Source organism: Aythya marila (genome assembly GCF_965140915.1).
Source record: "Aythya marila genome assembly, chromosome: 19".
Lineage (NCBI taxonomy): Eukaryota > Metazoa > Chordata > Aves > Anseriformes > Anatidae > Aythya > Aythya marila.
The window spans coordinates 3,618,636-3,646,521 of record NC_139060.1 but is presented as its reverse complement, the minus strand read 5'-3'; the positions used below and the strand labels follow the sequence as shown (position 1 = coordinate 3,646,521).

At 46.3% G+C, this 27,886-nt stretch overlaps 1 protein-coding gene across 1 annotated transcript in view; it reads right to left on the bottom strand.

Annotated features, from left to right (window-relative positions):
- PAPPA (pappalysin 1) overlaps positions 1–27,886 on the bottom strand; it is a 181,507-nt gene that overhangs the window by 58,576 nt on the left and 95,045 nt on the right. Inside the window, exon 10 of the mRNA XM_082775516.1 lies at positions 17,494–17,690. Coding sequence (XP_082631642.1) covers positions 17,494–17,690 — 197 coding nt within the window. The remainder of the gene's footprint in view (positions 1–17,493; positions 17,691–27,886) is intronic.

Sequence of the window (27,886 nt, the reverse complement as noted above, 5' to 3'; positions counted from 1 at the left end):
AACTTTTAAATGCCTTGTTTGATTTGTGTGTGTGTGTGTGAACTCTTGCACGTTCTGGTTCTGCCTCAGACCATTAGCAAAAATTTTAGCGTTGCATAAAGAGCCTGTGTTCAAGACTTGTGCAGTCGAGTTGTGCAGGCTTGGTAGAATGGTCTGGTTTCAGCAGGTTAGATAAGCTTCCTCCTGCTGAAGCTGATCCACTGCTGCTCAGACAAGGAAATCAAAATAGCGTCAAGGTAAAACGATCTTTTATGGGAAGAGTGCGTTTGAGAAGTATGTAGAAAGTCTACCAGGTGACATTAGGAGTGACTATGAGAGCCTCTTCTACACTAGATGCTATCCATCCAGTCTAGCTGGTGCAAAAACTTTCTCTGAGATTTTTTAATAACAACCTGATCGGATAAATGGTCCCAATAACCTACAGATTCCACCACCTCAACAGTCTCAAAGACTCGTGGCAAATGCATCACCTTCTCAATTCTAAGCAGTTATTGAGTGCCACTCAGCAACTGCAATGCCTGAGAATGACTTGCTAGGAGAGCAAGAGGTCTTTCATGCCTCTGCCTCCAAGGCATCTCTGGCAGATATCAGCTGTGTGAGGGCACCTGGGGATGCAATAGCAATTATTACCATCGAGCAGTACAGGACAGCTGCGTTCAGAGGGAAGAGGAGGACACACACAAGAAAGGAACACCAGGGTACAAAAATATTAGAAAATGGCAACTAAATGCATTCCGATGGCCTGGAAGACAGAGCATCACCTCTCCTCATGGCTACAAATTCATGCTTATGAGAAATAAATTATTTCCTTAACTTCCTCCTGTTCGCTATAATGACGTAAAACAGCAGCTAAAGCACCTGACAGCTGCGGAGGGAAGAAGGGATAGCTGTACTTTTCATTTCAGGGTGTTACCAAACGCTAAAGTATTTGCTTTGAAGAATGATGGAATCAGGCAGGAGTTGAAACTTCACTCACTGGGGCTTGTCCAGGTTCTCAGTCCCACACAGCAGCTAGGAGCCATAGGAGCCTAATATCTGTTCCAAAGTATTTGGGGACTATTTGTGTCTACTTACTGGAAGCCCATGTCATACCCCTCCCTAGAAAGCTGCTTTCAATTACAAAAGCTCATGTCTGTTCCTCTCAGAGGTTCTAATCCAGCTCGTCTCCCACCCACACATTTTGTACACAAACACTGAGAGACAGAATGAGCATGGCCAGAGAGCACTGTGGGATCTTCCCACAAGAGGGAATGCCTGGAGGATTCCCTTTGACTGATTTATACAGCCTCTTGTCAATCACAGGGACAACATGTTCTTCAAACCGCCTCTCCTGTTTTCCTTCTCTTACTCAAGGGGACCAAGGAATGTGTCAGCAGGAAGGGAAAAGTGATATATCAGGAGCGCTTAGTTCATTGCCACATCTAACACACATTTACAATTGCACTCAGCTCCATTTCCTCATAACATTTTCCTTTCAGGTAACATGGGAAAATTTGCTGACGAACAAATTTTGTAAGGCTTCCTTGTGAATGTCACCCAGCCATCCCTTGAGCAGCAGCTCTGCGCAGGTAAATCACAGGCAGCATCACAATATGTTCCACGGCCAGCCCCTACCATGCCAGAAGCGACGGTGGCTGCCTTTGACTTCATGCACTGTTGTGTTGAGTTGATGGGTCCCTGTTGCCAGCAAACTACATGTGAGGGGTGGCTGATCATGAGGACTGGGCACTGGACAAGCTCTCAACACAATTGTGTCCAGTGCATGGCCCCATTACAGCCCAAATTGGCTTCTCCAGTCCTAGGCCACTGTCAGTAAGGTGAGCATGATACTGCCCCACGTCACAAACGTATCTTGAGGGTAAATGCTGGCAGTCACACAAAGGTGCACAGAACTTAGACGGAGATGGGACAAATAAGCACAAGCTCATGTGAAGGCCATGTGTTCCCACAGGAGTGGGTGAAATATGCAGAGATGACACCCAGCTCTGTCCTTCCCACTGAGAGAGCACAGCCAGCCACCACAGGCTTTGCACACGCTGGTGCTTCTCATCTCTCACGTTCCTCTATCCAAATAATCCTAAATGCAGACAGGCAAAGCTGCTATTCAAAGCAGGCTGCTGCCCTGCTCAGCTCTGGCATACGGCTGACTCTGCGGCTGGAGTGGACGTGCCTGTCTGCGTGCCCACAGGCACCTGGAAACAGAGCGGATCTGCAGCATGCAGAGCTGTCTGCTCCCCAAATCCCATCTGTTCCCCCATGGCGGGGCTTCCTCCAGACCATGTCTTCAAGCTAAGTACGGCTCTGAGGGCCATCGCAAGTGCTGGTCTGTCAGAGAGCAGGGAGCAACCCCCTTCTGGAGACAGAGCGGGGAGTGGATATTGTGTCCCAGACAATAGAAACATAGATTCACAGAATCATTAAGGTTGGGAAAGACCTCCAAGATCATCTGGTCAACCATCACCCTACTACCACTGTCACCCCCTAAACCATATCCCTAAGCACCATGTCCAACCTTTCCTTGAACACTCCCAGGGACAGTGACTCCACCACCTCCCTGGGCAACCCGTCCCAATGCCTGACTGCTCTTTCCCTAATTTCCAACCTGAACCTCCCCTGGCACAACTTGAGGCCATTCCCTCTAATCCCATCACTAGTTATCTGTGAGAAGAGGCCAGGCCCTGGCTTCCCACCCCTCTGCAGTTGCAGAGAGCAATGAGGTCTCCCCTGAGCCTCCTCTTCTCCAGACCAAACACCCCCAGTTCCCTCAGCCGCTCCTCACAGGACTTGTGCTCCAGGCCCTTCACCAGCTTCATTGCCCTTCTCTGGACACACTCTAGGGCCTCAGTGTCCTTCTTGTAGTGAGGAGCCCAGAACTGAACACAGTACTCGAGGTGCGGCCTCACCAGAGCTGAGCACAGGGGGACGATCACCCTCCAGTCCTGCTGGCTGCACTATTCCTGATACAGGCCAGGATGCCATTGGCCTTCTTGCCCACCTGGGCACACTGCCTCTCCCCTCCTCTTACTGGGGACTTGGTCCCGTTCACAAAACAGCAACCTCAAAACAAGCAGGAGCAGGATCCATTGGTGAAACCCACAGCACCACAGATTTGTGGTGCACACAACATCCTGCATGAGGTTGTACAGGTGCATGGAAATATTCACACACTGGTATGAGACCTATGGGGGCACAAACGGGACATTCTGTTTGAAGATCCAGCTAAAGAACAGATTCCTACTATAATAATGAATCCTAATTAACCTACAATTTTTAGCTGGCTGTTCTGCAGAACATTATTTATATGTAACTCAAGATATACCAGAGAATTCCAACCATGACATATGCATCATTTTAACATATCCCTTACAAATGAAAAGCTTCTCTCTCCACTGCCAGACATGGGGATGGACCACTACCCAATATTCTTAAATATTCTTGCATCCTAAGGTAAATTTACCCAAGGATGAGAAGCTCCAGTGCAGTTGCTAAATATCAGAAAGGTTCCTGCCTGTTTATTGCCCAATATTATAAGGCAGCTTGACTGCCACATGGACACCACCCAGTTTGCCTACTGCAGCACAGACCTCCAATCTGTTCTGAAAGCTGTTGCACTGTTCTTCTCATTTAGGCTGGGAATTGGGTTGGAGTTACAGAAAAAAATGAATTTGCCCATATTACTGAGCAGTGAACCATTAAAAAGGCCACCATTTGTGTTTCAACAAACACCTCGAAAATCAGCCAATTTCTAAGACCATTTCAAACTTCAGGAGGCCGCAGAGCTCAGATGGAAATGGTAAACAACAGCCTTAGTTAAGGGACATCATAAATTTTGCTCAAGGTTTTCTTCTAGGTTCTGGTCAGAAATGCTGTAGGAATAGCCTCTTTGCTAGTGCTCTGGATCTGGTATTTCAGAGTTCTGGATTTGTCCTGTCAGAAGATTTGAGTCAATAGCTGATGACTAACTTAGAAAATCAGGTCATTCTGTGTTGGCCTCTTACATTTAAGGAAAACATTCAAAGTTACCTTTTCCAAACTCATCCATATTTTCTCTGTGCTTTAGCCAAATTTACAACACTCCATTGTTGTAAAAACAAAATGAGAAAGAAATCCAAAGCCGAGATTCATCAGTACATGTTATAAGCATAAGATGATGGAACTGATGTCCTCCCTTTTTCAATAGCCTTCTTACCTTTTAATCTGCTTCGTCTTCCTCAACAGCAACTCTCCCTTTCATCTGATGCTCATAAACTGCAGCTTCTACTCCAAACCTCTCTATATCCTCTGTGTCTGATTTGTTTGCAGTGAAATAATTTTTCAGTAGAGGTGCTTTTAAGGGGCAAGGAATGCATTTGAAAACACAGTTTTACTAAGTTTTGTGCTGTCTGTTTTTGCCTGTTTTCCTTGGGGTACTTAAAGGTCTGAAGGCAAAAGATGAAAAAGTACAGCACGGTTGCTTTTCTCCAGGACAAAAACATCCAGACAGGTGAGCAACAGAAAAGCGTTGTCAACTGGAAGCTGATAAAACTCCTGGGGTAACACACTAATGCTATATTACTCCCAGACTCAGTTGGCTCAGAAGTAAGAGGAAATCTCATCTGTCAATTTTACCTGTGTAATGAAGAACAGGATTTGGCTGTAGGATTGGGAAGCAGATTACATCTGCTGCAGGATGAAGTAAAGCCCCATTCCCAGTTGCTGTGTCCAGCCTCAGCACAGCCCCTTCCCATTTGAATCTGGAGTAGCTGATGGTGTCTGCAACTTGCAGACCTGGCATTCAATTAGCCTGCTACTATGTTTTTCTCAGCAAAGAACCATAACTTTCAGCTAAAACTTTGGCTGGATTTTTTATTAATTGAAAAGCGACCTTTCAGTGTGTGAAAATACCAAAGCTGATATGATGCTGGCATCACTAGTTTGCTTGCAGTGTGACACGATGATAAATGCCTCTACTCATACTGTAAAAATTATAGTGTATATTTCCAGAGAAATTTCCAGGGGTAGAGTAGTGGATGTGATGTAACACAGGGCTGTGGTACAGAAATGAGTAGGAGATGCAAAGACTATTTTGTTTTGTCATATAAATGGACTTAATTTCAGGAAAGCGAGTGAGAGCTACAGGGATGCTACATTAGATGATGGCCCAGATTGCATGTGTATCCAATGTGTGTTATTAACTTTAGCTTTCTCAGAAATGCAGTTATTTCACTTCCAAAGACTCTGTATGAACAATATATTTCAATTTTTAAATCATGCAGACCTGCACTCTTTGAGCTTTCCTTTGAATTTCTGTTATCTCCAAATTCAAAGCAAGCTTCATTTAAAATGAGTGAGTTAAAATCAAAATCACATAATACCATAAACTTCACATGGTATACCCCAAAAAACCTGTAAATCAGTTCTGACTGGCCCTATCCCAAATCCACACTGGCTTTGACATCCAGCCAGGTGTAATCAAAATATCTAGGATGCTAGCTGGACCTGTGGAAAAAACAATATGGAGTTTTAATTTTACGGCAAAACCCTAACCAGATGATTTTCACATGGTTCAAAGGATCGTCCCAAAGACGTCAGTTGAGCTTGGGCCAGAAGCTATACAACAAGAGTGAGAGAAGAAGAAATACTTGTGGTAACGGCATTTAATAATCGACTCATCTTTTGCACAAGCCCACAAGTACATGCTACTATCTGGGGCTCACGAGGGCAATTTGCACTTGCTGCCGCTTCCCTTGCCATTCAGCCATGCACACTGAGCGGTTGTGAAGACAAGCGATGGCTCAAGGTCCAAAGCAGACAGTGCAGGGTCTTATACGAAGCACATGAAAACGTAACCGAGCAATTTGCCTCCCATGTGCTGCTGTTTGTTTGTATCAGAGGTTTCCTTTCCTTCAGTACAGCAGCCTGACATACAGGTGCTGCTCTCCAACAACAGCATCTTCCCCCCAGCACTGCCAGGAGTTCACCAAGAAGGGCTATTTCTTTGAATTAGCCCCAGATTGCATTCTTCTGTTACATTCAAACTTACAAATACATCTACTGTTAGAAATAGCAGCCAAATGCAACCTGCTAGACAGACAGCACGAAGAAACAGCTCCCAAACGAGACCTCAAACCTCCAGTTTGCAAACATCACTCTCATTAAAGCTAAAAGACATTTCCAACCTGCAGCAAAAGCTCCTGTCTACAGCTTCCACATTGCTGCTCACCAAAGTGTGAAGGCATTATAGACTGATAAGTGCTTTAGCAGACTGTATATCCATCCACTGGAGAGCGAGGTTAAACAAATACAGTAGCCAGAACATTATTGTTGGCTGCACACTCGGGTTCCCGAACTGCCTGTCTCTAACTTGAACCAGCTAGGTCCACTACAGCAAAGCTCGCACATATCTGCGGGCCAAGGCTGGCCGTGGGGGGGCTGCGGCAAAGGAAAACAATCCCATTCCATAAGCTTTTGCCACTGATGAGTAGAGCAAAGGCTTTTTTTCTTTTCTATTTTTTTTTTTCCCTTTGACTGGAGCTTTTCGTTTGGGAGCAGCTGGCACCAGGAAATCAAGCTGTCAAAGGCAGAATGTGTGCCACATATTGGGAGGATCTTAAGTGTATTTTTTTATTATTTTATTGGTGGATCCGACTGGATTCATTGTAGTTTTGCTGGTTTGGCACCCCTGCAAGGCAAAGCAGGATTGGGCTTGTTACAATCCACTTGGTAACATCCCCTCCTTCCTTCCCAGAGCTGGTCCTGTAAATTTGCTTGAATGAAGAAAGCACACAGCTCGTTAGAGAAAGACCAAAAGCAACAACAATGAATCCCTAAAGAATTGCAGCTTCAACCATTCAGAGTAATGTGCTGCTGGCTGGGGCATACGGGGATGCTTGAGAGCACTCGGGCAACGTTTCGGACAGGGAGATGGGCAAACAGAAGGAAAATTAAGGCACACCTTTTTCAAGTAGCAAAGAGGAGAAAACCATAATGCTTGTTTTCATGCACCATAGGAGCAGACCCTACCTACCCCTGGTCCCACCTCCCCTGAGCTGCCCGAAGCGCACCCGGGGCCCAGCAGCAGCTTCCAAGGGATGTGAGACAACGCAGGTGCCACCAGGAGCTCAGAAGATGGCCCGCCAAGCTTTGTCTGTGGCTGGAGCAAGCAGCCCTGCAGTGGTTAATGTCAGCTATGACCACATGATCGCATTCAGGAAAGGTCAAAAGAGCAATTTTTCTTTTGAAAACATCTGTGTGTTTAAAGAACAAAACTTTCTCATGTGCAGAAACCGAGGGGTTTCCAGCACTTTTATTTCCAGAGTTAAAGTCATGCTTTTCGGCTTTGTTTAGGGTTATGTACCATGTAAACACACTGCAAAAACCGCACGCAACCCTCAACATGCTGCTCTTCCATGGGCAGGGAGAACTGGGGGTACAAATTATCCTCTCCCCTTCCCTCCCGGAGCTGCTCAGCTTTCCACGCTGCGCTCCCAGCAAGCCAGCCAGACACCCAGTTGCTGTCCTTCCCTATATGAAGACGTACGTATGCCTCAACTCCTAAGGGGATAAGTCTGCTCCAGCCTGTCAACAGGCTTTAATTGGTTACATCCAGGGAGATGATGCACTGGGAAGAGGCTCTGAGTTTAACAGCGCCAGGGAAGGCTGCAGCAGCGCTCACAGGGAGTGTTGGTATGGGAGCCCACTACGGTTCCATGTCAGTGGTCAGAAAGCCATTCGGTTTCCTACCCAGCTCCTCAGCTCTACCTCAGCGTGTTTTAATTAAGGTTAAACCAGTCTGTGGCTTTTTTTTTTTCTCAGTACCTGAAAACACGACTCATGGGATGTAAATCAGAAGGTGTCCCCATGCTGAGTAACACCGCACCAGCAAATCCCTCGGAGTGTGCTGGACGCAGAGCAGCAGCCACTTGTTTCCTCCAGCCCACATGTCTGCATCCACCCAAAGTGTTGGTTGCAGGTACCCGGGGGAGCCCACAGCCTTCCTCCAACCTCAAGGAGCCCTGGTTGCTCTGAAAAAAACCCAGCTCTAGCAGGGAGAATCCAAAGACCACATGGAGCGTTTCCTCCTCACGTGTGCCAGGCTGGCAGGGTTGGCAGAACCTCCTGGCTGCTCACAGGAGGAGCAGATGGGGGGACTGCAGCACGAGCACCACCTGTGAGAGCAAGCTCACAGCTTCTGCACCCTCACCATCACCATGGGGATGGAGGAACTCACCACGGCCAAGTCATAGAACAGAATCACAGAATTATAAGGGCTGGAGAAGCCCTCCAAGATCATCTGGTCCAACCATCCCCCTACCACCACTGTCACCACCAAACCCCGTCCCCAAGCACCACGTCCAACCTCTCCTTGAACACCCCCAAGGACGGTGACTCCACCACCTCCCTGGGCAACCTGTCCCAATGCCTGACTGCTCTTTCTGAGAATAAATGTCTCCTAATTTCTAACCTAAACCACCCATGGCACAACTTGAGGCCATTCTTTCTAGTCCTTCCCACCACAGACAGATACTGGGACAAAGCAGAGCTTCCACAGAGTGAGGCTTTCCTTTTCCAGCAGATAAAGGTCACAGTGCACCAGGAAGAGATCTGCTTTGCAAGAAGGGCAGATTTTCAAAGATATTTAGATGGAGAAACGTGAAATTGAGGTCCAAATGGGGTCTTCAAAAGCACATGGCTTATTAGAAACCCAATGGCAGCTAGATGCTTAGGCACTTCCATAAATCCTAAACCCAAGGATTCGGATTAATTAGAAGTAAATGCCCAAACACCTTGGAATTTGGCCTTCACTGCCTTCATAGGATGCTCATCATTGTTATTTTTTAAGACTCTAAGCTGCACAAAAGCACACCATTCACTGGGGTGGAACCCATGGAGGGGCTGGCCAGGGCTGTGGGCAAGTCACAGGGACACACCTGGTCACCAGATCAGCACCTCGCAACCCTGGATAAATCATCTCCACCCCATGCTTCAGCTTCACTGTATGAAAAGGGACTTGCTTGCAAGGGTTAATTACCAAAACTAGGAAAATAAAAATTTTAAAAAAGTGCCCAAAGTGCTAAGCATAAGGCTTTGGGTCCAATGACCACCATGGCTAGCAGAGCTCTATGTTCTCCTGAAATGAAGGCTCCTCCCAGTCAGTAGGTACATGCATATGCAGATACCAGCACTGATCATGCAAATTACAATTTCCTGGAACCCATTAAAGCTTGCAACCAGACCTTGAGGCTACGGTGGAAAACCAGGGTGGAAAACTGCTGGTACCAGGAGAAGCTGGGCACATTTGCCAGGCAGGGGAATCGTGCCTGCTTACCGGAGTCACCGACCTCAAAGGAAAGAGTGATCCTTAAAATTTACAGACACTGTTTCCAAAAATGAGCACTAATTTGAGGTTCCTCAACAGCCATGGCTCTAACTAAGGCAGCACGATCCAGGAAATTAGAGCAGCTCAAGAATTTATCCAAACGGTCCCTAAGTTGTTTATTATTATTATTATTATTATTATTAAAGTTATTTATTTGCAGGTGGGGACAGAGGGATTGAATAAAGAGACTTTCTGTTATGGTGTGCCTTCAGGACGGTGCTGGGTAAGCACTATCCTCTGAAAATCATTCCTTTTAGAGACATCTAGAGATGAACACCCCAAAATTGAGTGGCATTCAAAATATGAGGTCTCTTATGACAATGTGGGCTAAAATGCCTACAGTACTTCGAACAAGTAGTGCAGACAATCCTTCATTTAAAAGAAAAAATAAATTCTCTGCTACTGGCATGAGAAAGTTTACTTTCAGGCTTAAAGAAATGATCGTGTGGTTTTGAGGATGGCATTCCGTTCTGCTGAAGAATAGCACCCTGCCTGCCTGTATATCTGTGGCTTTGTAGCTACATTACAATCTTGGAGAGCTCTGTTTACATATTTTACATGTTTTCTTGTGCAGAACATGAAACCAAATTACATAGTAAAGGATGTTACGGTTTCACTCCTGCACCCTTTTCCGTTCTCTCCTTCCGATCATGTTTTAATTCTATCCAAAATAATTGCCTGGGTATTTTTAACGTGCTCGATTGACTGTCAATCCTTCGGGCAGGTTTATTCACTGTTGCACAGGGAAATCATGCAAAAGCTGGTGAAGCTACATGCCAGGGGGGTAGGGAGAAGACGGCCAGGGCGGGGGTGGGATGAGAAATGCCGAGAAGCCTTCATGCATGAACAAAGCAGACGTGTCGATGCATTTATGCAAAATCATTCGGCTCTGAATGGAGAGGGACCCAAGACAAACAACCCGGATGGGATGCAGGAGAGCTATCCCACGCTTATGGCTGGACATGCTCTGCATCTAAAGGATGGGGAGCAGCAGCAGCAGACAGAGAGACTGGCAGGTTGAGGGGCAAGGGCCGAGGAGGGGGGTCTCCTTTCAGAAGAGTGCATGCTAACGAGCACCGCCGTTGTCGCGGGGTCCGGCTTTCCAGCTAGCTGATGCTGGGGGGTCCAAGCTGTTTTCAATTACAGCGTGTAATCTGGGTGGGTGGCTGGGTGTACAGCAGATATGATCATAAAATGGTCAGTCACTTCCTAAAGAAGCACATAATCCTTCTTATTATCCAAGACAATATTCCTTTCTTGCCTTTCTTCTCCTCGCCTTCAGCAACAACAAACGGGATGGAATTCTGCTCTCGTTTCGTTAGCGGTGAGCGTCTCCTGGTTCTAGGAAGAGACAGGACCAATTTCCGGCACCTGAGGATTTTTGGTTTGACCTTCATCTCTGAAAAGGTCAGACCGAACCTCTCTGAGAGTACTGATGGCTGCTTTGCTCTCTGCATCATCCTTTGTTTCTTTTATCTATTTTCTGTACAGTACACAAAGGGAACACAGTGTACCAGCCCCTGGTACTCACTGTTCTGTTCCCCTTAGATGACTTGCATATGTGCTCTTGAAAAATTATTCTAAAAACTAGTGGGGGAGGGGAGTGGAAAGAAAAAAATCCCTTGAGTGCTTGGCAAAATTGCTTGGAATCTCCTCTGACATCTCATTGTGTTCTCTCTGTCCTCCCCATACACAAATCATCCAGAGGCTACGACATCAGGCATGGGGTCTGCTGGTTTACTACTGCCCTGAGCAGAGGAGCACTGAAAGGCATGGGGATGGGGGGCGAGAGGCAGGGAATCACTGAATCGCTGTTCTTCCTAGCAGGGAACAGGCAGCCAGGTGATGGGCAGCATCCCTTTTTCTCCAGCTGGCCCCGGAGCACCTTTAAGGTAATGCTCTTTCTCAATCAGCTCACTGCAACGAAGTCTTTTCAAGCCAGCCTAGCTAGAAATTTCATTTCTCTCTCTCTCTCTTTATATTCAGAACACTGGGATCATTTCTGAGCAGGAGGCGCAGCACAGATCTTTGGAGCATCCCTCACCTTGGTGCAAACCCTTTGTATGGACCACTTGCTCCAACGAGGCAAAGCAGCAATGCAGATGTGAATAAAGACGAGAGGAAATCCCCAGGCAAACAACATCACCTCCTTTGACAAGAAGGTTGCAAAACCCAGCTTTCCCAACAACACAGGTGGGAAACAAGGTTTCTAGCTGTTAGAGCAAGGACTTGGTGGATTATTTTCCAGTCATTTTGCAATGGGAACAAGCCCGAGTGTGTGAGGATAAAATCTGGTTAATTCACGCACCGGATGATGTGAGGAGGCTGACAAAGCTAACACACAGTGGATTTAATGACCCCAGAATCCATTCCAGATCTGTGTTCCCAGACACCGATTGTCAGCAGGCCCTGAATAGAGTTTTCTTCTTATACAAGATATGAACATTTCCCTTTTGAGATCTCCTGAGCTTCCTAGTCCTGGGGACACCTGGGCCCAATAATGCCCAGTGCCTGCAATGTCTCTGTGGGGAACTGAGGTTTAATTCTCAAACCGCAGCTTTATCTTTGTGTGCTCTGGTTTCTACCTCTATTAAATGGAGCAGAAACCAGGCAATGTGGCTGTGATAAGGCTTAATTAATCCCTGTTCATTAAAGAGATATGAAAAATAGCATAATTTAAGACAAAGGGAGGCATGTTCCTCAGAGTTCCCCAGCCTGAATTTGCCTGGTGCCAGGCTCGTGGTGCAACTCCCCAGCCTTCAGGTGAAAGACCAAACTGTCTGGTCTGTAGTATCTGGGGGAAGGCTAAAAGAGAGACTATGTTTTGGGCTCCCTTGTACTAATTTTAGACCTGGGGAATCTGTAAGCTAAGCTGAAGCCTTTTGGTGCACCAGCCGGTACTGGAAATGTGCTCAGATGAGTACAGCAAACCTACATTCCTCTTGCGGCGGCCTGTGCACAGTGTCCAGTTCATCTTTTTCCAGAACTGGTCTCTGATCACTCATGGTTCCTCCATTAACAGATTCTCTTAGTGGGATTTTGTACTCGACCTCCTGAGATTAGTGGTTCAAAGGCTGGCTAGGCTATAAATAACAGAGACATTTGCGAAGCAAATCATCTTATTAAAAATGGGGATTTTTTTATCCCTCTGACCACAACAAAACTCTTACCGTTGAAGAGCAACAGGACTTGGCTGTGAACTGGGAAGTTCAAAAAGGGCCACTTGCAGAGCCGACAGACACACACCCTCCCACTTCTCAGCAAGATCACCCCAAAGGAGAGGAATGGCTTCTCCATTAAAAGTTGCAGGTTTCCTCTCTTCCCACTCCTGTTCAAGATTACCCTATTTGTTGGCTTTGCTGGATCTTTGGGGAACTATCTTCAGAGTTATATTTATTAGTCAAAGTAAAACTGCGTGGCAGAGAACTTCATCATTTTCCTCTTCAATTTTGTCACAGTATTTTCTTACCAGCCTTGGAGCCCTCGCTCTGCCATGTTATTTCTTCCAGTACTCAGAATATTTTCGTGCTCTTGCCTTCTTCTTTTGTGGGAAATTTCAGACATGCTGCAATTCTAGACATCTTTCTATGGCCGGCTGAAGAATAGGTTTGTTGCAGTGAGTCTGGATGAGTGCAATTGTGGGAACTGTAATAGGGGCAGGAGGGGGCCTCAGTTTGTGGGAAAGATGTAATAAGAATCCTTTTCCACAGCTTCTTACTCCATGGCAGCCCCTGTGGGGTACCCAGGGGGAGAAGGGGGTGGGTTTGTCTGGGAACAAAAATGAATCCCAGGATCTGTGTGCCCAGCAGCCTTGAGGAAGAGTCCCCTTCTCATTAACTGTGCCTAAGCTGTGCAGCTTTTCCTGTACAGGAGAAAACCAGGAACTGGCAACGGCATAAGGAAGAAAAAAAAATAATTAAAAAAAAATTAATATATATATATATATGTATATATATATGGTGACTTAAACTAAACAGCTTCTGTGCGACTGGGAGGAAATACACTGAAAGACAGAGCTGTTGAGGGACTGCCCCTCTAAATTGCTGATGTAAACCCCAACTTCCAAGTTTTGAGCTACTGTGACAGGAGTAACCAGGTCAGCAGTAAGCCACCTGCTGAGCCATTAGTCCCTTCCTACACCTGTCTATTATAGAGGCCAAAAGTGAACTGCAGATGAATCCACTGGATTCCCACCAGCAAGAGGGAAGGAGAAATGGCACTTCCAGCCCCGCGGCCACCCACCTCCCTCTCACCCAAACCGTGGGGTCAGGGGTGAAGAGCCCTCCCCAGACAAGCCTGGCAGAGGCTTCCCACAAAGGCACATCTGTACAGATAAGACATGTAAAAAAATATCCAAAGCATTCATGCTCAGGACAACTTACTCCAGAAGGAAAGCGAGACTACCAAACATGCTAACACATCGGAACAAAATCAGTGTGCAGGGAGAGCATGGAGGCTGCCACTACATGACCTGAATCCATGAACCCTACGGGACAGCCACCCTTGTACCGTGACCTAATCCACACCACACTTTCTTATTTAACTGTCCTCATCCACACATCTTCACCGGTGGCGACACAAGCGGGACTGCCCATGGAGGCCATGAGATGGCTCCTTAAACTCGCACGTTGCCAAGCCCAGGAGTGCTTATCTTGGTGGTAGGAGGCCACATCCTCCCCACCCCTGCTCGTAACAAGGTTGACCCTGGCTGAGTATGAACTGGTCGGGGAAACAAGTCCCTGGGGACTTCCAGTGCAAAAAATAAAAATAAAAATTGCAGCTATTCACAAAACAGATCGGTCTGAGCACCCTTTGTCTTTCTATTTATGCCTACTGGATCTGCCCGTCAGCTGGTATAAATCTGCCCAGCACTACTGCCTTTTTGTAGTCCTTGCCAGAGTATACCAGCTGATGACTTAATGCTAGCATCAATAATCTTTAGCACAAGAAAGGCCCTGAGAAATAAACAGTGCTGTAGAAAACCCCACACAACCAGTACATCAACACTGATAATATTTCACATGCAGCGGATGGCAAGGAGAGGCTGTTTACAAACTCACAGCAAGAGCAGTAAGGAAAAAAGTGGCCCAAGAGCATGCAAAGCCCTTATTGCTGAATTCCTCCTGCAGTCGATAACAGGTACTGAGCAGCGTCTGTTTCGAGACCTGCCGAGGATGCCAGATTAGAAATCAAACTGTAAAAATACCCTGTGATGGTGCTCTCATTTCCGTGCTGGTGTGATGCTGCTGACTGGTCCTCTTTGGCTTTAAATATGATGCTGTCAGTACTGTGAATATTTCTTAATCAGCACTGAAGAGTGGCTGCCAGGAAAGTAGAAGTGGCTGTCTATCAGTCTTGCTTCTGCAGAAAGAGCGATTGTTTAAAGGGGGGGGGGGCTGTGTGACCTTTCCATTTTTCAAATGTGTATCTGTTTGCCAAGACTGTGTCATTCTTTGTAAGCATTTTGTTGTTCAAAACAAATCTTATACTGTGTTTTTTTTTTTCTGCTCCCTTAGTATGTTGCCATTCAGCAGCCTCATACTAACAAGTAACAAAGCCACATGTAAGGTCCATCTCGCAATAACAAGCAAGTGCATACATCCTATTTCTAAGACACAAGCAACTCTGTGGAAACAGGCAACGTGTTAGCGAGCTCTGCAGACAGGCCTGGGGTGGTCAGTCTGCAGAAGGAGCCCTACAATAACAAGTGCACTCTGGCTTTTGCTCACAAACAATCCTCCAAGAGTAAACAAGTGCAGGCAGGCTGATATTGCTGAGCAGCACCACAGCACCAAATGTGGTCCTCAGGAACAGCCTCTGCAGAACTAAGGCAGAAATACAGGCATGCAGAGAAACAGGTCTTGAGATAGCTAAGGATGAGAAAACGTTTTAAATCGTGAAGGACATACTTAAAACGCTCTAAAGCACTTTGAGAATACCAGGGCAATTATGAGGAACAGGGATAGCTAACAAACAGGCAGCTTATGTATTCTGTATATTGCTGTGCACTGCACTCAAACATATCTTTCATGGCATTCCTGATGAGAAGCCAACACAAATGCCACTCTGATTAATCAGGAAACTACCCAGCAACAACATGAAAAGTTTGCACAACATCAGCAAGCACACAACCTACTCTGAAAGATATCTGGGTGAGGAAAGGTGCTCCTTTCATCAATACAAAAAACCCTAAGGCTCAGTGCTTGCACAGATAATGAAGCCAAACATGTTTACACACCAGTGATCATTACACATGGTGATTAGGGGAGATCTTAGGTTAATTTTCATCTCAAGCACTCTGCTAGCCAACAGAGTGATGACCTGCTGCCCCACCTAACCTCTCCAGAGTGACAAGTCAGGTGCTCTTCCACAAGCTACAAGCCTGTCTTGTTCCTGGGGAAAACAAAGACTCTCAACATATATGATTAAAAAGGTCAATGAACCCCATACACTCAAACGGGTGTAATATGACCAGCTGAGCTAAAGCACAAATTCCTCTTGCTGGAAGTAAATAGCACACTGTTATCTCCCCAGGGGCCAGCCAATAACAGGAGGCATGTTCCCATTCACTCCACCAGTGTGTGATATGCTAGTGCTCTGCCTATAAATACAACAGCTTGGTTTTTGTTTTTGGTGTGCTTTTCTTTTTTTTTTCTTTTAACGAGGCTGTGACAACTTCATCTCATCTGGGTACAACAAACATGCTTGAGTTGTGGCTACACAGCAGGGCTTTCTGTTGGGTGTGCACGTGGTGGTGTTTTCTCCACCACATGACCATATGTTGTACGGTCCTACTGCTCAGCGTGGCTGCATCTCTCCCAGTGCGTTAGGAGAAAATCAGGGCAGGAAATCCCAGTGGCAGCATGGGGACAGAGGACTTGGGGACATGCTCATTGAACTGCACCTGAACTAGAGACAGTGGGCTTTGGACAGTACTACAGCCCAGGGAGATCAAATGAGAAAGAAGCTAAGGCACTGGTAGGGATGCAGAGGAAAGTTCCTTTTACAGTGTGAAATAATAAATATGACCATGACAAAAAGGCAATACTGGGCTCAGGATTCTGTCTTGGTACTATGCCAGCTAACCACGCTTTGTACGTTTAAAAATGACCTGGTCATTAATTTGTTACAGACTTGTGCTATGTGAACAAGGCCAAGTCTCTTGGATAAAGATGTTTTCTCTTGCAAGCCAACTGGAAATGCTTAGCATTTACTATTCACGGAGAAATCTGCTTGTCATATCTGTGACATTGCATTCCTCTCTGCACTGCCCACTCAGGACACCTCCCTGACAGTTAGACTGCAAGAACAACTTGGCTGCATCAAACCCAAAGTCCATCTGATCCACTGCTCTGTCTAGTGAGGGACACTGGTGGATGCTGAAGGTGGAATATACAATGTAGCTCTTGTATATGACGATCTTTTTCTTACTGTATCCTCTAAAAAAACAGCAAGCAATGCGGGCTTTCCTGAGTCAGAGTGTTGCATCTGGACTGTTGCATCTGCATCGTGTACAGCTCTGTTTTCCAGGCATTTATCTAATGTCTTTTTGAACTCATTTGGATCTAATTCTCTCAGGGAGACAAAAGGTAAAGTTATGGTAACTGGAGCTATTTATGTTACAAAGGAGACATGTAAGAAAGGGGTTAAAGCTAATGAATGGCTTTGGGAATGGACGGGACCTTTCTCAGAATAGAACAATAGGGTGCTTTTATGAATCCGGGAGGCAGAAAACACAAAACTATTAAAAAAGAAAGAACACTCTTTTGTATTATTCTGCATTAGCCTTCAGAACTCATTGCCACAAGATAGCACCCTGTGCTGGCTATAGAGAGCCTGTCTAGTCTTTTAGGTGATGCTAGTTAGCCAGAGGTGACTCCTGCACAGCTTATTGAATCAAGCAGACCATGACTTCAGGCAGCGTTCAGATGGGTGACTGGAACTGAATTTCAACTCCATCACCACTAAACAGGCTCAGAAACAGGGAAATTGCTATCAGAAACCTCCTTTGGTGAAGTATCAGGATAACAGACAGGGGTAAAATCACACATGAATGCTGACCATCTAGTTATGCTCATGACTGTCCTTGCTGGCCTCCACCTTCTAGGACAGGGAACAGCATCTGCTTCCCTTACCTGGGTTGCTGCTGGCTGACCGATGACCACCCATCCTGGACACTGCTGGTCACTGTGATGTGAGACGGAGACGTTGGAAGCCCACTGATCGAGGAAGCCTTTGGGAGTGTAAACGCCACAGTCTTTGATGCTGGTCATTTGCTCAAATTCCTCACATACTCCATCACCATCGTGGAAATAGCACCTGCTGGGTTCATCTGCCAGGAGAAACCAAAGAGAAATCAAAAAATGGCTACATGTCTGTGGCCGAGTTGCTAGGATCTAGTAACACCAGCGGTGGTGCATCTGCTGGCCCAGATCACTGGGGAGTGAAAGCATCGATCACTTCTGGCCAGCAGCAGGGCACTTCTCAGAAAGTCAGTTTTTAGTCAGTTTTGTTATTGGGCAAAACCCTCAAACCATTTCTCAATGTGAAGGGTTTTCTGCTTATTTTTATCTATCTCCATTTAAAAGGATGGAGACAGAAGAAAGCAGAGATCGAAAATATATGGAAAGACAATGTGGGTGTTGGCATAACTCCACTGCCTTGGGTGGAAGATAGCCAACAGAGGGTCTGGTCTACAATGTTTCCCTTTTTGTTCTTAAAAGATATCTGCAAAACAACAACAGCATCTGTGAATTTAGGGATGGCAAAAACTGCCAAGTTCACAGCCACAGGACCAAGGGCCAACCAGATCTGTTTATGCAAGGCACAGATACAGTCCACATAGTGTGAGGGTAAGCTTGCCACATCCACACACGGCTTCAACCAGCATAACTCAGATTTGACCTGAAAGGATCAAAAGCAGCAGGAGACTTTATTATCCTTGTCCATTTATTCTGTGGCTTCTCTAATGAGACTGCCAACAAAGATGCCAAATTTTTGAGGTTGTTTCTGTAACATTGGCCCATTAAAAACTGAACCAGGATCCATCTACTCTTTTCAAACAGACTGCATAGCAATAATGACTTTCAGTCATTAGAGTACTCTGTGAAATGGAAACCTTTGACCTGTTGGTATCCTATTTTGTATTGTATTATCATTGCCAGTCCCCAGAGGTATCCAGTTCTGACAGCCTGTTGTATTTTTGTCTGGCAAATAAGCCTGCTGAAAAAACGGTAGGAAATTAGCCAGAGCTGCGAGCTGGGCTGATGGAAACGATCCCTAAGGAGAGTCCTGCCGGTAGCATTGGACTATCTCGAGCTAGGTGTCAGAAAATCCAACGGCTGCTCAATTTTGAGCTACTTCCAAACTACTAAATCCCCTGTTTATTTTTCCTCCTAGTTTACACAGTGAAATACCATCATGAGCCAGAAAAAAAAATCAGTTTATTGCAATTCAATTATTTAATGACTTTTGCTCTTTTCCCCCCTCCCCTCCTCCCAATCCCCCGTGCAAAATTCTAGGTGCTTACGAGAGCGTGAACTTGAAAGAACGGAGAAGCCTATCAGGGAAGAAGGTCATTCTGCTTTCCTTTCATCACGACCTCTGCGGCCAACTCTTGTACGTGGATAACTGTGGGGAGCTGTGTGTTTGCCGGGCCAGCACTCCGAGCTGGCGAAAATGAGCCAGCGTGAGCCTGGAAGCCGTTCAGCCGTGCGAGCGCAGCGCTGTGTCTGAGCTAATATTCCAGGGGTGGCCAAACTGCTTGACCCTACAAGTCACATCTTAAACTCTTCATATGGCCGGGAGCCACCATATATATACCACACACCTCAAAGAGCTCTGAGGAGCAGCAGTCGGGGGGAGAGCTTCACAGGCGAGGCTGACAATGGCTCCCCAGGGTGCCCCATTACTCCACGGTGGGAGAGGGCCGGGGTGGATGTGCAGACGGGCTCTAATGCAACCCAGCAGGGCCGGCCCCAGTGGCCCCGCTGCCCAGCCTCCTCCTGATGCCAGCAGGGCCCTGCTGCCCATCATCCGACACTGGCCCTGCTGGGAACACGGCACTGGAACTGCTTGTGAACCGTGTGTGCCCTCAGAGCCCCAATTTGGGCATCCTTGCTGCACACCTTATTGCTCCACAGGGTTTGTTGGTGCTGGCCCAGCGCCACACAAGTGTGGGGTGGGAGAGACGCGGCCTGGGCCTGGTCAGCCCGAGGAAGGCGCAGAGCTCCGTGTAATGGAGGTTAGCTCTTGGTTCCCCTCACCTTATCCGTAAGCATCTCTTGCTCTGCGTGTCTCTGCAGAGAGCTGTCAAAGTGTAGGGCAGCTCTCTGCTGTGCCCAGGAACAGGGGGATGAAGCGAAGCAGCTCTCCCACCTCGCAGCACTGTGTCCCACTTTGAGCGAGAGCCTCAGCAGAAATCTCTGAGAAACGCTCGGCTCTGGGAAGACTGCGGTCAGCAATCAAAAATCCTCAAAAACAAATCCCAAACATATGAAAATATCTATTTTTGGAAAAAGAGTTTCTTTGTCATTTAATGAAAAGAGGCTTATTTCCGTAAAAAGAAAAAAAAAAAAAAAAAAGGAAAAGCAAAAGACCTACCATATTAAAAAGACCAAGCCTTCAGACCACGAACAGATGCACAGTCAGATAGACACTTCCAGTGACACACACTGGCACCCAAATACATCCTGCTACACACCCACACCGACAGAAGCACTGACACACAAACACATGTACGCTCTCTTTACACATCCCCGATGCAGCCACCCCACCGATGCAAACACACCCAGAAACTCACAGCCTAATTTTAGGCACACATATTCAGACAGTGTTTCCCTTGCCTCCCTGAAGCACGGACTTATTTTCACGATAGGCACTGAAGTAAGCACAACATTTATATAGCCAACATACTCCTGCACTGGCTCCAAATGTTCCCTCCTAATGCGATGATAAACGTAATGGGCTTCTGATAAGATCATGTGTTTGGGATAAAAGAATACTCAAGACCTACTCCAATCAGATGACTTAATTCATGCGCACATGGATGGGAAGGCAGCCTTGAATAGCTGTGATCCAGGCCAGTGTGTGATCCTAACAGAGGCTAATTTGTTCCTGATTATGCTTAAGACCCCAATAAATCTGTCTGCTCGGAGCCTGCAAAACCCGAGGGAGGAACAGAATGGAGAGACTGAGATGTCTGAATTAAATGGAGGCTGCCTAAAAATGCTTAACAAAGCCTTACTGACCTGCATGGCCGCTCACCCTGCCGCCAGGTCTGCTGGCTGCATGGCCCCATGCCCAAAAACCGAGAGCAGATGAGGTACCTGCTCACCTCCTTGTGCTGTGAAAGATGGTAGGGGAAAGGGGACACGTCCCCTGCTCAGAGTCATGTCAAAGATGGGAACTTTTCCAAATCCTTCCCAGGCACTGACGAGGGGCCTGAAGAGCCCACATACAGCCCATGGCAGCCAGCTCTTCCTTCCGCAGGTGCTGAGCACCAGCTCTGCCTCCTGATCTGGCATGGGATGCTTGGTAGGTTAGAAGTCAGGTTTCACATTTTTATAAGTACAGTGAAAACCAACCAGATTGTTTCTTCCAAAGACTGCCCTCACAAAATATAAACTAACAGGCTTCTTCCCTTTCCACCAGCAGTGTGAAAGATCAGTTGAATCTAGAGAGTCCTACAGGCTCAGAGCTGTGGAGGGCAGTGTCAGGAGTGGTGTATCTCCTGTAAGCAGCAGCAAGCATCTTTATTTCCACAGTGGTGCAGAAGGCCTTTTCTGATCTTTTGTTGCCTACTGTTACGTTAAATGCATCCAGGGCCTTGATAATACAATCTAATTCTTGTCTCCACAGAGCTCTATAGGATACAAAGACCTGATGAAGTCCATGGTGATGTGCTGGGCACTCACGCCATGGAATACATTCATCAATACTGCGGACTTCTCACTTTAAAATCGAATCTGATTTGAGTAATGTATGGAGGAAGAGAACGTGAAGTAAATCTGATTTGTCCTCAAGGAGAAATGACTTCAAAAAATTAAAAAACAGTTGCCTGGAAATCCAACTTAAACCTAGAACAGAAAAATGTCTGCAGGCGTAGCACCTGGCAGCAAGAGACAGCGTCCCTGGGGACTGACAACAGATGCTGAAGGATCCTGAGCTGAACTCGGGGAACGTGTATTCATTCAGGCAGTCAGAGCTCCTTTTCCCTGACAAAGCCATCACTGAAGGCACCAAAACGTCAGAGCCAAACCAAAGTCCCTCTCTTGCCCCTGTTTTAGGCTAGTGGAAGAAAGAAATCTCTGGTTTAGCAGAGAAATCTGTCACACCCGGGAATTGCTGAACACTACATGGCAGCCATCAACCTGGAGAAGGGGGATTTGTGGGGGAAACATCGGCAAGACCTGGCTTGTTTCCTAAAATTGCCAATTGTAATTGGACTTCAAGATCTGGAACAATTGTGGGGCTATTGTGCATTGCACAGAAAATGATGCGAGCTCTGTTTGTCTTTGCCTCTTAAAGATGCTCAAGCCAGTGCGAAACACAGCCTTTTGCACCAAAATACAGCCCCTCCAGGGCTTAGAGATAAAAGAGGCACCAGGTAAGGAAGAAGACTGGGAGAGAGGCCAGGGAGCACCTACCAGACCCTGCCAGGGCCAGCAGGTAACTCCCCATCACCTGCCTAAAGCGAGGCCAGAAAAAAACAAGTGACACAAATCAAGTCTGAAACGCATCAGGAAGCAGACATGCAGGATATACACTTATCTGTGATAGGCAGCCTTCCACCTCATTAAAAAAAAAAAAAAAAAAGAGAGAGAGAGAGAGAGATAAAGAGATCCACTTCATAGCACAGGGCACATCCTCCGATGAGGCTTTTAGTGTCCGAGCTGCATGGTCAAAGTGCTGGGGACAGACACTCAGGGCGGCTTCCTGTTTTCAGCTAGGATGCAGTGATTGGCATCAGCATAGTCTTCTTTTGTGCAATAACTACAATTATTTTTTTTAAAGGCCAGACAAAAAAAAAAAAAAAAAAAAAAAAAAAGTATTTTTAAGCTCAGCTGTTTACTTAGGGATGCTTCCAACTATAACAAGCCTCATGCCACATAACTATTCGTCCGAGGGAAAAAGAAAAAAAAAAAAAGAAAAAAGGGGGGGACACAAAAATGCAGAAGCATTGTCTCAGAGTAACAAATTCTTGGAACAGAGTGAGCTTCACATTTTAACCCCTGAAAGGTCCGTTCAGACCTTGCAGGGAGGCAAAGGCATGCGGGCCCTTTTGGCTGTGGTGAGGGTCAGATCACAGGCTCGCCGAAGTCAGCAGCTTCTGTAGAAGTGGGATTTTACCCGTGTCACCTAATCAGCATCTCCAGCACTAGTATTTGTGTCCACAGATGAGAAGAAAAGCATCCAGAGGTTTCTGTTGCAAAAGCAGGAATAACTCCAGCGCAGCTCACACGAGACCAGTGGCTGAGTGATCGCAGAACCTGCACCATTTGTTTCGGTGAGCGTTTCACCTTTGGCTTCAGTGGGAACAGGGTGAGTAACGTGGCCTTCTGCCAGGGTATCTGCTGATCTCTTCTCTAACACTGAAGAAGCCAGAGACAGAGATACTTCCTGCTGCATTAAAACAGTCGAGAGCTATTTTCCTTCCTGGATATCCTGATTTGCAAAGAGGAAAACCACCACGCAGAGCTCGGGCAGACCTCTGCGAATAAAGTTGCGTATCAATAAATTGTGACGTTTTTCTTCAATGAAATAAAGCAGACACCTTGGAAATGAAGTAAACGTGGGTGTTGCAATCTACTGCGGAACATCCAGGGGCCTCGCAGGAGGCTGTTTTCCGTACAATATGACAATTGTGTCTGAGCATCTCCTGAACCTAGCAGGGCCGATATAACGTGCTTGCAGAGCACGGCTCCCTGGTAATTCAGCTGCTTTGTGGAAATACATTCCTGGGCTTGTCCTTTGTCTGGCGTGACTCGGCTCATCGGTATGATATAGCGGTCAGAGCACAATAATTATGCAATTGATCTGTGTGCTGCAGACAGATACAATTACAACTCCCTCACAGAGCCCGGCTCTGAAACTTGATATTTCACCTCCAAGAACACAAGCCTCTGTCACTTAAGAGAAAGGATATTTTGCATTGCTGGCAGTGGTAGGAAGACCTTATCTGCTCTGCGGATAGCCAACAGGAGCCAACACGGCCTTCCCCCCACGCCAGGCATGTTAGAAAAGCACTACAACACGCCTCCTCTTCCACCTACCCTTGTTTCCCTCTCTGTGTGTTCGAATAAATCAGAAAAGCAGTGCTGATAATACTTCAGTATTTCCTCAGACTTGCACAGGCTTATTAGCTACGCTTGGAGACTGTTCAACTGAAAATTTTGAGATTTCTGTTGCACAAGGCAGCAACCGCTACAACCACAAAAAGGCTGGCCGGAGCAGCCCTTTGCGACACCTGGCCCGCCTGCTTCAGAGGCTGGGAAGGAGCCCAGGAGAAAACAAAACAAAACAAAACACAGCACACAACTTTGATGCCACTCACTAAGGAAAACAAACATCTTGTTTGTGTGTGTGGTTGGATGTTATTGCAAAGGCAGGTCTTGTGCTCAGCATCATCCTCTGAGCACAGCAAGCCGCTGTTGAGTCACGGAGGATGCTCTAAGGAGGGAAGCATGACCAGCCGTGGAAGCCTCTTTGATCCGTAAAGAGAGTAATGCGAGAGGGATGCAACAAGCAGAGGAGCAATTCTCTGCTGGGCTCTCACTCTAGCCATGTCCTAAACACCAAAGCTGGATTGAGCTGGGCTGGAGTCACTGGCCGAGAGAAAAATGTAGGCAAATGCCACCCCAGCCCACACTCTCCCCCACAAAAAAGCGTTTTGCTGCCTGAGATGCCTGCGCTCTCTTCTCTGTGGTTCAGCTGGCCCTGCTAAGACGGCACTATTAATGATGACAGTCTGAAAATCACTTTAAGAGACTTTATGACGATGCTGTTATTTGGCAAGTTACTAACTTGCCAAATGAGTGCTTAGACATTTTGGAACATGTAGCCACACTCCCATGAGCTGCAGGAAACAGTCAGCTTCAAAGTATTTGCCTTAAGCTGAAGGATTCACACAAATATTATCTGAATAGCTCCAGTCAGTAAATTAATTGCTATCCGTTATGAAATCCTGCTATAGATCCTCAGCTTCTTTATCAACAGCACTCCTTCCCAAGCTACTTGCTCAATGCTCTGCTCTTATTGATGTCCTGTGAGATGCTGAGCTTCCCTCGCCGGGCGGCTGGGTTTCTCCCGTGCTGCTGTTCTGCTGAGAGCCCTCTGTGGGGCCAGCCAGGGCCTATTTGGTGTTTGTGGGAGAAAACACCATTTGCTGCTGCGTGGGGCTGCGGTTTCGGCAGTCAAAGCTGTGTTCCCGTGCAGGGGTATGAGGAGGGGAGGGGGCCTGGCTGGGAGCGAGGCGCGCTCTCAAAGCATGCCCACAATGAATATGGATGGTCATCCATCAATTTATTTTAAGCACATTACTCCTCTGTCAGAAAGGGAAAAAAAGGAAAAAGAAAGAAAGGAAAGAAAAGACATATAAAATTAGGTTTGTGTCACTCATTTAACACTGCAATTTCCCCAGAGGATTATGCACCAAACAGAGATAGCAAGCTCATGAATATTAATCATTTCCCTGAATGCAATGCAGCCCTCCAAACAATAAGATTAGGGGAAAGTGCTATGCTTAATTTATGGATAATGGGAGAGGTAAAGGATAGAGCTCCCACAAAGGTAAGGCTCACAGCTGGAGAGAGAGGCCTCTGAGGAGGAGAATGACAGATCCAGATTTGTAAGGTAGCAGAAAAACATTTGGGGCCAAGCAGAAGCAAAAGAAAAGGTGCTAACAGAGCGTTGTCAAATTAAAATCATACTTCTCTCTGAACAACCACTGGTGACTAATGCTGTGAGCATGCCAGAAATCGGTGGTAAATTCAAGAGTTAGATATGTTTATTTTCTGTTTTCCTCTGCCCTGTGCCTTTATTTTGTGTTTCACATCCCAGAGGCCCCCATCCAACAACCCACGGAAACATGTGCCTCACTGGAAAGCTCGCCTTCCTCGGCGCAACTGCTCACACGTCGAAGGCAGAGGCAGTGCTGCCCTGCCTGGCTGCACAAAGCCTTTCGTGAGGAGTCCCTCATAAGCAAAGGAGATAAAGTACAGCAATAACACCACCAATAAGATGTGACTGAAAACCCCAGAAATTACCAGGCAAACTTAAGGCGAGATAGAAGTTCTGCAGCTACTTTCCAGCCGGGTTTCAATACGTCTATCAGTCTTTACTCATCTCTTTTCATATTAATCTCTCCCCCCCTCCCTTCTTTTACATTGATCTCTGCATCTTTTCTATTATATCCTTCTCTTTCTTCAGCACTGGAGAGCTAAATCAATGCATAAAGCACATCACACTCAACAAAAGGAATGCAAATGAAAGCAGCGCTCTTTTTCAATGTCCGCACATATATCTGGGTGCATGTGTACGGTGTTTGTGTGTGGGAGAGTGCATACCAAGGACAAGGTGCTCAGCTGCTTGTTAGACACCCATTTCTCAACAGTCCGCCGGGAACAGATCAAGTGCTAAAAAGCTCTGGGTTCACACAACTGCAAATCATAACTCTTGTGACCGGGGCCCGTTTTACATGGGATTCATTGGCTTGAACTTGGCTGGGATCCTCAGTAATCACAAAAATCAGGTGTCCCGGGAGTGAATAAGAACAAGGTGAAAGGAAAGCAGCCAAGAGGTAGGAGAGGGGCGCATCCGTCACAGCGGACAAGACTCTGACTCGCTGCTCTCCTACGAATCAAAAGGCAAAGTGAGACTTCCCCGTGGGACCCAGTTCTGGGCAGAGGAGATAAAATATGCAAAATCTGCTAAGCAAGGGGAAAAAAAAGTATAGATGATAAATTTCAGGATGGGAAGGGTGAGTGTACCACAGGACTTAAAAAAAAAAAAAAAAAAAAAAAGAAAGAAAAGGAGCCCTGCCAGATGCTTTAATTAATTAATTAATTAATCTCACTGTCGCTCTTCAGCATGTTGCAGGAAGAAAACGCTATTAATCTTATCTGTTTTCTTTTACTCGGCTTTGTGTTCAGAGAAGGCCAGGACAGCCTGACAGTAAAGACCACACAGTTTTCTTCCCTGCCTCCCTCCTTCCTTCCCCCGCGCCCCTCCTCCTGTGGCAGAGCAGATTGATCCCCTGTTATCTGATTAGAGAGGAAAGGAGGAGGGAAAACAAAACCAAGGGAAAAAAAAAAGTCTAATTTTATTACAGGCACTAGCGCAAAGTGTCTTGAGAGCCTTCTGCCATTTATTCAATGGAAAGCTGGACCAATAAAAAAAAGCACATAAACCTCATGATCCTAAAAGGCAGACAGAGCAAGAGAGACAGAAGGACACCTGCAAACGGGCAGCCTCCATCCTTGGAGATAGCCAGCACAGCTGGCCATGAGCCTGAGCGATGTGCTCCAACTTTGAAGCTGGATATAGCTTTGAAGTTAGCCCTGCTTGGACCGGAGACCTCCAGAGACTCCTTCCAGCCGAAATTATTCTCTGATTCATGTCTCTAAATGTAAAGCTTTATGGTGATTGCTTGTTCTGTTGTATTTCTCTTCTATCAAAGGAGGTGACGTGAGGTCTCTGCTGTGGATGTGAGAAGCCCACTCGGGCTTTGCTATCAAACCTCCTGCTATGGGACCTCGGTGACGCCCCTTCGGTCCTGCCTTTGCAACCCAAATGTTTAGCGATTATTTTCTGCCATGTGGGACCCCATCCTGCAGACAATTTGTGACAAGCATTGCATTCACTATTGTGGTTAGATTTGCTGAAGTCTAAAGAATGCCTTGTGGTAGTTCAGAAACAAGCCTGGAAGGAAACATTTGCAAGATCAAACCCTGAGGCCCCAATTCAGCAAAGCCTCTGAACATGTGTTTGAGGCTCGCTGAATTCTTTGGTGAAGAGGAGTGATTCCTGGGGCTCTAAAAGGCTACATAGTACAACTACAACATCACTGCAAAAATAACACTGTCTGAAATAATTACTTGTTGTCCTACAGGATTATAACATATGTCAGCCTCATAAACATGGAAATATATTACACTTATTTTTCTCTCCTCCTCAAACAGGGGCCCAAGCATTCTGTATTTTCCAAGAAAACATCCCACCAGTCTCAATGAAGGCTTTTGTTTGGCTAAAGACAGAGGACCCAGACTAATATTATTAGATTATGGAGAATGATGAATTTCTGTTCTTTATTATTATTATGTAATATGTCCTGTCACTCACTTCCCCATTACTTTTATGCTTTTCACAAGTCTTTAATGCTTGTTATGTTAAAACAGAACAAAAAGCTGTGCTCTTCATTTGCCCAAAAGATTCAGCAGCAGTTTCTCTCTATTTTTTACTGTCCTAATTCAAGATGGTCCAGCACCCATAGAGTCCAATAGGGCCTGTCTCACGTATTTCCTTCTCTGA